This window comes from Myotis lucifugus, unplaced genomic scaffold (genome assembly GCF_000147115.1).
Source record: "Myotis lucifugus unplaced genomic scaffold, Myoluc2.0 scaffold_4007, whole genome shotgun sequence".
NCBI lineage: Eukaryota > Metazoa > Chordata > Mammalia > Chiroptera > Vespertilionidae > Myotis > Myotis lucifugus.
The window spans coordinates 1-9,991 of NW_005875055.1; the positions used below are offsets into that span (position 1 = coordinate 1).

Genomic DNA, 9,991 nt, shown 5'->3' on the forward strand with positions numbered 1-9,991 from the left:
GGCCAAATACCCTGCGTTGATGTCATCATGTCGGAACCCAGAGGTTTAAAACCAAGTGTCAGCTTTTCCTCAAACCAGCTCACCCTTGGATTTCCTACTTTTGTCGGTGATATTAATCACTCACTCACCCAGCTTGGAAATGTTGCTTTCACCCTTAATTAGCTCTTCCTCCTTTCTCCCACAGCTAATTAGTCACCGTTCTTGTCAACGAATCCCTCATAATATTTCCCTTTATCCACCCCATCTTCTTAACAAATTGCTCCCACATTCACAAACCATCCCACGTCCACTGTCATTAATCCCAGTACTATCCCTTCCTTGAAATCACCTTTTACCACCTCCATCAACACAAGATACACTGGCACTGATACATTTTTAAGTAAATGTCCAATCTTCCCAGCTAGATTCTTTTTTAAAATATATTTTTATTGATTTCAGAGAGGAAGAGAGAGGGAAAGAGAGAAACATCAACGATGAGAGAGAATCATTGATCAGCTGCCTCCTGCGTGACCCCTACTGGGGACCAAGCCTGCAACCTGGGCATGTGGCCTGACTGGGAATCAAACTGTGACCTCCTGGTTCATATGTTGATGCTCAACCACTGAGCTACACCAGCCAGGCTAGATTCTTAAAAGCAGGAACAAAATTTTATTATACTTTCATCCTGCAATTACTAGGTAAATAGATAACCAATGACTATTTATTGCTGATAAGTCACTTTCACTTTAAAAAAAAAGTCCTTTGGAATATCTAACTCTAGAAACAGATTTAAACATAATCAGGTTGCCCAAATTAATTTTGCAGACTTTTGGGGACATTTAATACATAACCAAATATGTGAGAGATACAACTGTCTTGTTTTGGGAAAAGCCTCAAACTTAGGTTTGATCTTGCTTTTCCTCTTAACTAGTCAGTAGACACGTTTCTCAACTTTTACCTTCCTCACCTGTTATATAGCAGTCTCCCCTTATCTGTGGGGGATACATCCCAGGACTCCCATGGGTGCCTGAAATCTTGGATAGTACTGAACTCTGTGTACTATGTTTTTCCTAAAAATACATTCCTATGATAAAGTTTAATTTATAAATTAGGTATAGTAAGAGATTAACAACAATAAGATAATAAAATAGGACAGTTATAACAATATACTGTAATAAAAGCTATGTGAATGGCTTTGGGGTCATTAGTAAGTAAAACAGGGTTACTTGAACACAAGCACTGTGATACCCCCACCGTCCATCTGATAATGTAGAAACTACTAAATGACTAACAGGTTTGGAACATGAACAGTGTGGATTCGCTGGACAAAGGGAGGATTCACATACTGGGTTTATTGCTGATTTCATCACGTGACTCAGAATGGCATACATTTAAAATTTTATGAGTTGTTTATTTCTGAAAATGTCCACTTAATATTTCTGGACCACAGTTGGCCCCGGAAATCAAAACTACGGGTAAGGGGTGACTACTGTATACCTATCTAATAGAGTTTATTGTAAGGTGTAAATAAGGTACTATCTGAAAGTGTTTTGAATTTAAATTTTTTTCTAAAAAGATTGAAAGAGGGAAATAACGGAATGATAGATGTGATGTCGATTTTAAAGTGTGTATTTCAGATTTTTAAGTCACAGATCGTGTACAGCCGCTACCCCTCAGTGTTGGAGGCAGGCCGGGCATTGGCTGGGATCTCCTGGGCCTGCTGCCACTCTCCAGAAGTCACCGCTTCTCCAGGCCCTCCCTTTCCACTGCTGTTCCTCCCTCTCAGCACAGAAACACTTGTGTGACTGCTGTGCACTCACAGGCCACCACTGAGGCGTAAAATTGTCAGCAGGGCCTCGAGATACACACAATCAATGCCACCCCAAAACAAGGAAGTGGGTTCTTTTTTTAAAATAATATTTTTTTATTGCTTTCAGAGAGGAAGGGAGAGGGAGAGAGAGAAACATCATTGATGAGAGAGAATCATTGGTTGGCTGCCTCCTGCATGCCCCCTAGTGGGGATCAAGTCCACAACCTGGGCATGTGCCCTGATGGGGAATCAAACCATGACCTCCTGGTTCATAGATCGACACTGAACCACTGAGCCACACCGGCCGGGCAAGGGAACAGGTTCTTCACAAAGTCTTATGTATTTTCAATTTTGCTTCAACGTCATATAATTTGGGCCACTATGCAGATGGCATAGCCCAGTGAGATATGTTCCTAGAGATAGGGTTGCTAGAGAGTCAATGGCCTTTTCATCTCTGGGAATTTATGAATCATCCTCAGAGATGGAAAAGATTCTTCCAAAGTAAAATGGAATGACAGTGAGTGCCCTGGGCAAAGCCCTATGTCCCCTCACTTGGGTTTAGGATCCGAAGGCCGGTGAGAACCTGCAGCCACGGCGAGCCGCAGCGGCGTCCCGGGCCCTACCCGTGTTAAGTGCTGTGTGCTCTGTCTCCTCCCACAGCTATTGACCTGCTGTACTGGCGGGACATCAAGCAGACGGGGATAGTGTTCGGGAGCTTCCTGCTGCTGCTCTTCTCCCTGACCCAGTTCAGCGTGGTGAGTGTGGTGGCCTACCTGGCCCTCGCCGTGCTCTCGGCCACCATCAGTTTCCGCATCTACAAGTCTGTTCTACAAGCCGTGCAGAAAACCGACGAGGGCCACCCTTTCAAGTGAGTGCCCCGGCCAGGCCGGCCCTGGCCCAGCCTCTCCCGGGCTCTTTCCCTCTGCCGCTCTTTCACTCCCCTACCCTTTGGGTCATGTTTCTCTGAGACCTAACAGGCCTCGTAAGGGTCACTTTAACACCCTCTCTTCTAATCTCTAATGTTTCTGGTGAATTTCTATAACAAACTCAATTGTCTCTATTCTAACACCTATTGTTTTACTGATTTTTAATTTTTTAATGATTACCAATTAAATATGTAATATTTATTTATTTTTAAGCCTCACCTGAGGATATATGTTTCCATTGATTTCAGAGAGAGAGAAAGGGAGGGGGAGAGACAGAGAAATATGGACATATGCGCTCTGAACCGGCAACTTGGGGTATGTGCCCTGACTGGAATCAAACCCGCAACCCTTGGGTACATGGGACCACGTTCCAACTAACTGAGCCATACTGGCCAGGGTTTAAATACTTAATATTTAAATTTAACATAAATTTACTTATGTAATATAAATTTATATTTAACATTAGTATTTTATATTTATTCCTAATAGTAATCATAATTCTTGAGATAGATATATATATATATATATACATACACATACACAATGTTTTCTCATTTTAAAAGTGTTTCAACAATTAATCCTCCCAACTCTTTGAAGAAGGCAGGGCATTATAGTCTAACTACAATTTGCTCAACTACTTTTTTGTCCTTTAGGAGACCATTTTATTTCCTCTGTTTTTGTCAGTTAAAGAAATATCTGACTCAAGAGTACATTTCGAATCAAAACATACTATCTAGACAAACCAGTATTATTTTTTCCCAAATGGAAGAAAACCATAATATTTCCATATACTAGTAAACTCCCTAAAACTCAAGCCAAATGCTGCTTTCCTCTTCACCCCTATTCCCAGAGTTAGGTAGGCACTGGAAGTGCTCTAGGCTATCCTCTGGGTAGACAACATGGCCTGTCTTAGTGCAGAGGGGGGTGGAGAGAGGGAGGGTGGACCTCTCTCTGTGAGGAGCATGGCCAAACAGGAGGATGCACTGATTTGCATATATTTGAGGAGCTTGGTTTATCTACCCAAGAGTTCAATATAACCATTTGAACAAATGAAAAATGCAGTTACTAAAGATACCTCTCTCTCTCTCTCTTTTGTATTTATCTTTATGTACATGATTATCTTTTTGTATTGAATTATTGAGGTGACATTGGTTAGTAAAATTACATAGGTTTCAAGTGTATACTTCTATAATACACCATCTATTATAGTGTGTGTTCACCATCCAAAGTCAAGTCTCCTTCCGTCACCATATGTCCCCCTTTGCCCTTTTCTACCTCCCCCCGGCGCTTTTCCCTCTTGTAATCATCATACTGTTGTCTGTGTCTATGAGGTGTTTTGTGTTGTTGTTTTTTTGTTTTTTTGCTTACTCCCTTCACCTTTTTTACCCAGACCCCCAACCCTCTCCCCTCTGACAGTTGTCATTCTGTTTTCGATAGCTGAGTCTGTTTCTATTTTATTTGTTTGTGTATGATTTCACTTACATGTGGAATCTAATGAACAAAATAAAGGTTCCTCTCTTAATAGAACCAGTGAGCATTTTAATATGGCCCACCTCACTTGAACTTTCCGAGAACTCTAAATAAAATCTTGGAAGAACTTTCCAGAATTTAAATATGCCATCATAAGAGTTTTAGATGACAAACAATAATTGGCAGCTAGGATTTTCAGATATTTCAACTATTTTAAAAGATAATTCATGTCCACTCAGCCACGAAGACATGAGGACTTTCACAATTACCTGGTGGGCCAGGGATATCGAGAGAATTCAGAAAATGAGCTGATTTTGGACAGTTGCTCAATTATGATGCTGTCTTTGGGAAACAGAAGTGGTTACAGTGCCCCACTAGGCGCCATGATTCTCCCGTTCCCCAGTGCACTGAGTCTGGTGCCCACTGGCTGGCACCCCCCCCTCCCCCCCCCCCCCGTCCCCAACCCAGGACGACCCAGCTGTCACACTCAGAGTGAAAGAAGGAAAACTTAGCCGTTCGGTGGTTCCCTCTGATGAGTGCTCTGTGGGGATGGTTTGTTGGCAGGGCCTACTTGGAGCTCGAGATCACCCTTTCTCAGGAGCAGATTCAGAAGTACACGGACTGCCTGCAGTTTTACGTGAACAACACGCTTAAGGAACTGAGGAGACTCTTCCTCGTCCAGGACCTGGTGGATTCCCTAAAAGTACGATTGCTTAAGCTGCTCACTAGACAGTCTTGAGTTTTGTGTTTTTCCCCTAAAGGTATCCTGTATAATAAAAGCCAATTATGCTAAGTGTCCAGTCGTACAGTTGGCCGTTCAACCAATCAAAGCGTAATATGCTAATGATATGCTAAGGCCGCTCAACTGCTCGCTATAACGTGCACTGACCACCAGGGGGCAGACAGTTGGCTGGTTGACTAGTTGCTATGTGTGGGTTTCCTATACAGAGGCATTGTCAGATGACCACAAGGGGGCAGAGGCTTCAACCGGTAGGTTAGCTTACTGTTGGGGTCCAGCCGATTGGGACTGAGCAAGACGAGCCAGACACGCCCTGGAACCCTCCCGCAGTCCCTCCCCAGCTGGCCAACCTTCCACATCCCTCCCTGGCCCCGATTGTGCACTGGTGGGGTCTCTCAGCCTGGCCTGCACCCTCTCGCAATCTGGGACCCCTTAGGGGATGTCAGAGAGCCGGTTTCGGCCCAATGGCGGAACGACCAGTCGCTATGACATGCACTGACCACCAGGGGGCAGACGCTCAACTCAGGAGCTGCACTCTGGTGGTCAGTGTGCTCCCACAGGGGGAGCGCTGCTCAGCCAGAAGCTGGGCTCACAGCTGGCCAGAGCACAGGCAGGAGCCTCTCCTGCCTCCACAGCAGCGCTAAGGATGTCCCTGTGGAGAGCGGACCTACGCCATCAGTTAGATATCCCCCCGAGGGCTCCCAGACTGTAAGAGGGCACAAGCCGGGCTGAGGGACACCCCCCCCCCCCCACCCCAGTGCACAAATTTTGTGCACCGGGCCTCTAGTAATATAATAAACCAAAGCCCATATGCCGGGGTTCTTGTTCCAGCATTAAGAAGGGTTCAGGAAATCTGGAGAAGGCTGTGCGTAGATTAAATAGGAGTCCAGAGACAAAATATAATTTTGAAAGGTATTTGGGGGTCAGAGGAGCCTAGTTTAAAGGAAAGTAAGATCTCCTCGTCTCAGGACCCCCCATGCTTTTTATTAACACAATTTGTCCTGAGGCAAGACAGAGATACACGCTTCAAAGGGTCAGGGTTTCCTATACAGAGGCATTGTCAGATTTGGGGGAATTAGCCTACGGCTGTTCAGGTGTTTGGCCAGTAGGAGGCAATAACATGTAGATTAAGATGCCCTGAGCTGTCTGGCAGCAAACAATCAATTTAATGTATCCTATTCAGGTTTGGGGAAATGCCTTCAGCCATTCCCAGATGTAGCCCTGCTGTCATGCTGGAATTGGCTTCCGGCACCCACATCCTGGAGAATAAAATGCAAGTGCAAATTACATTCTAGAGTCAGAAAACTTCTAGCTATACCGTCCCATGGAGCTCATGCAGGCTAACCCCCTTATTCTACAGATGTTGGAAGTGTATTGTGGCTCAGAGAGGCTAAGACACTTGCCCTAGGTTGCCCACTGAGTCAATAAAACTTTATGAATGCTCAAAATTGAATTTTATATCATTTTCATATATAGCAAAATGTTATTCTTGTTTTGATTTTTATTCGAGCATTTAAAAATGTGAAATCCGTTCTTAGCTCATGGATCCACACAGAAACAAGCGAAAGGGTTCTGAGAAAAGTAAACAGGACCCTCTTTCAGTAATCCTGTGACAAGCTTTAAGTGCTCCTACATTTCCTATTGAAATCATGATATATTTTGCCTCAAATTCGAATCTAAAAAGTCAATGAAATGAGACTCTTACCTGTCACGGTTTTAGAAGCTGTGATAATCATCTCACTTTTCAGTTCGCAGTCCTGATGTGGCTCCTGACTTACGTTGGCGCTCTCTTCAACGGCCTGACCCTGCTGCTCATGGGTAAGGACAGATGAGCGTGCTACATCTTCCTTCACACGCTCCGTGAGCATAGAGCTTCCCGGGCTGCTAGCTGTTCACTTGAATTGATAGATTCCTGGGAACAAATACCAGACCCCCCTGAGTGCTGCACATTTCCCTGACCATAGTTCAATAAAGAGTATAAGATAGTATATTACACATTAATAATGAATTTCTTAGTCTGAAGGACTTTTTCTTCTAATGTACATTACAATGGCAGTTATGGACAGAAATCCATTTTCATCCTAGGAAGGCACAATCTACCCTCGTTCTAGGGATAATGATTTACTATCTGTAAAGGGCTCAGCATCCCTTTGTTTTCCTCAGGAGCTGCCCTGTCCTCTTTTACCTAAAATGCTGACTATTATAAATGCTATAATATTACATAACTACATGAACATGTATCTATAAGCTTATAGATACTGATGACTCTCAGAATTTTAATACTCTTATTTGTTTTTCATCCCAGCTGTGGTTTCAATGTTTACTCTACCTGTAGTGTATGTTAAGCACCAGGTAAGTTCTGTGTGAAGTCAAACATTCATGTTACGTTTGGCCTCTTGAACTTTGGATGTGCTCATGATTTTCTTCCTTGTTGTAGGCACAGGTTGACCAATATCTGGGACTTGTGAGGACTCACATAAATGCTATTGTGGCAAAGTAAGTTACACAGTGCAACTTGTAAAAAGGAGAGACTGGCTTAAGCAGGCATATAAGTGGATGAGGTAGGGGTAATAAAAGGATAATAAAATGATAGGTTGATTTATGATCATTCATTCACTTATTTGAGTCATATTCATGCTCTTTCTAATAGTATTATTTCAGAAAATAAGTACAAATTTTAAAACTCTCAATTAAACAAAACTTTCAGGTGTTTTGATGGTGAATGAGGATTTTTTTGACTTAACCAAATCACACATTTTATTTTTTACTTTTATTTTTCAATTACAGTCTATATTCAATATCATTTTTTATTAGTTGCGGGTGTACAGCATAGTGGTTAGATAATCATATACTTGACAAAGTGATCCTCCTGATATTTCAAGTACCAACCTGGCTCCGTACATAGTTATTACAATATTAATGACTATATTCCCTATACTGTACTTCACATCCCTGTGACTATTTTGTAACTACCAATTTGTATGTCTTAATCCCTTCACCTTTTTCATGCAGTCCCCCAACACCCCTCCCCTCTGGCAACCATCAGTCTGTTCTCTGTGTCTATGAATATTTCTATTTTGTTTATTCTTTTATGTTGTTCTTTAGATTCCACATATAAGTGAAATAATATGGGATTTATTTTTCCCTGACTTATTTCACTTACCATTATACTTTCCAGGTCCATCCATAATGTCAAAAATTATAAGATTGCATTTTTTATGGTCCAGTAATATTCCATTATATGTATGTACCACCACTTTTTTATACCCTTGTCTATTGATGGGCACTTGGGTTGCTTCCATATCTTGGCTATTATAAATAATTCTGCAGTGAACATAGAGGTGCTGCATATATTTTTTCAAATTACTGTTTTGGGGTGTTTTTTTGAGATATACCCACACTTTAAAAATGGACGCTGTAGGACCAGGAAAGCTCATTAGCTGGCCTTATGTCACATAGCTGACTGGTAACACAGCAGGGACTAGGACTCAAGTTTCTTCATTCTCTGGGTAGTTTGGCTACGCTGAGATTAGTCATAGGTTCCGTTACCTGGGACCATCTCCATTTATGCCGAATGTCCTGGAATAGTTAGTAACAGCACTGTCTTTCTCTTTCAGAAGTGTCCCAGACTGGTGATAAATGGTCACCTAAATCTACCACAGCTGCTGTAATGCTGAAATAAGTCACTATCTTTGTTTACCTAAAAAGTTATTATTTAAGAAACATGGCCTTCTTGGATCATTCATTGTCTGATTTATACATTCTTCTTATTGCTGCAAGGGAATGTGGTTATGCAGACTCATAGATTCGGAGAGAACAGACTGATGGTTGCAGAGGGGAGGGGGTGTTGGGGGACAGCGTGAAAAAGGTGAAGGGATTGAGAAGCACAAATTGGTATTACGGAATAGTCACAAGGATGTAAAGTACAGCATAGGGAATACAGTCAATAATATTGTAATAACTATGTATGGTGCCAGGTGGGTACTAGAAATACTGAGGGGACACTTTGTAAATAAAGTATACGATTGTCTAACCTCTACGCTGCACACCCGAAACTGTACAAAATGATATTGAATGTCAACTGCAATTGAAAAAATGTTTTTTAAAAACCACTTCAAGAAGAAGAAAAAATAATGTGATTGTGGACATTCATACATAAAGATTATTATTTTTGAAATACGAAGCTATTCGATCACTTAGGCTAATTAAAACAACACATAATGTCATAAAATCCTCTTATTAATAACACTTGTGATTTATTACCTTTGATGTTGTCTTTTTAGGATCCAGGCTAAAATCCCGGGCGCTAAAAGGCACGCTGAGTAAACTGATATCCCACCGGGACTGGGCACACAGAAATGTCTGGAGTGGTAACAGCTCTCTTCTTAAGTGTCACGGCAAGTCGATTGTCTCTCCCCCCAGTACCGTAATCTTAGAGACAAACTTTGAAACAGCTGTTTTTAGGCTGTTCCTGTACTCTTAGGATATTTGAGTCCCTTGTGTCAAGCACTAAAGCCTAGAGAAAAGTGTATTAGATGTGGTTTTTAATTTCGTGTCGCTAAAAAAACGTGCATGATGGTGAGAGCCCAAGTTATCTTTCCTTCCTCGGTGTTCTTCTCCTCCTCCCTGCAATGCTTCTGTAGCTTCTCATGTCCCCGTGGCTAGGCCTTTCCCGCCGACGGCCCTGACGCAGTAGCGGAAATCGCTTTTATGTCCTTGGGCTGCTGGTCGGATTAACCTTTAATAACAATATATAGAAGTGTAGACCGATGTCTTAGTGTTTTTCCAACACACACAACGTAAAAATAAAAACAGTTGGCTGTACTTATGGTAATCAGTTTTGTATAACTTAAAAGAATTAAATGAATGAATAAATCCAAAACAAACAGGCGGTACTTCTGTTGTGTGGGACTGACGGGCTGATTTACATGTTTGGTGACTAACGAGTGCCAGCATGTTAACTTTATTACAATTTGTATTACTTTCTCTGTAGTTCCTAATGGATTTAATTATGGACTCTGGATATTTGCACTTCTGTACTTGGTATTGAATGCATAAATAAATGTT

General features: G+C 41.9%; 1 protein-coding gene across 1 annotated transcript; it reads left to right on the plus strand.

Annotated features, from left to right (window-relative positions):
* Positions 1–2,449: 2,449 nt before the first annotated feature.
* Positions 2,450–9,942, plus strand: LOC102442556 (reticulon-1-like; the record flags this gene model as incomplete). The annotated part of the gene is made up of 6 exons (XM_006108864.3): positions 2,450–2,657; positions 4,750–4,888; positions 6,673–6,742; positions 7,230–7,276; positions 7,362–7,420; positions 9,208–9,942. Coding segments are annotated over 6 exons (566 nt in total), but the record flags the coding sequence as incomplete, so codon positions are not given.
* Positions 9,943–9,991: the final 49 nt, after the last annotated feature.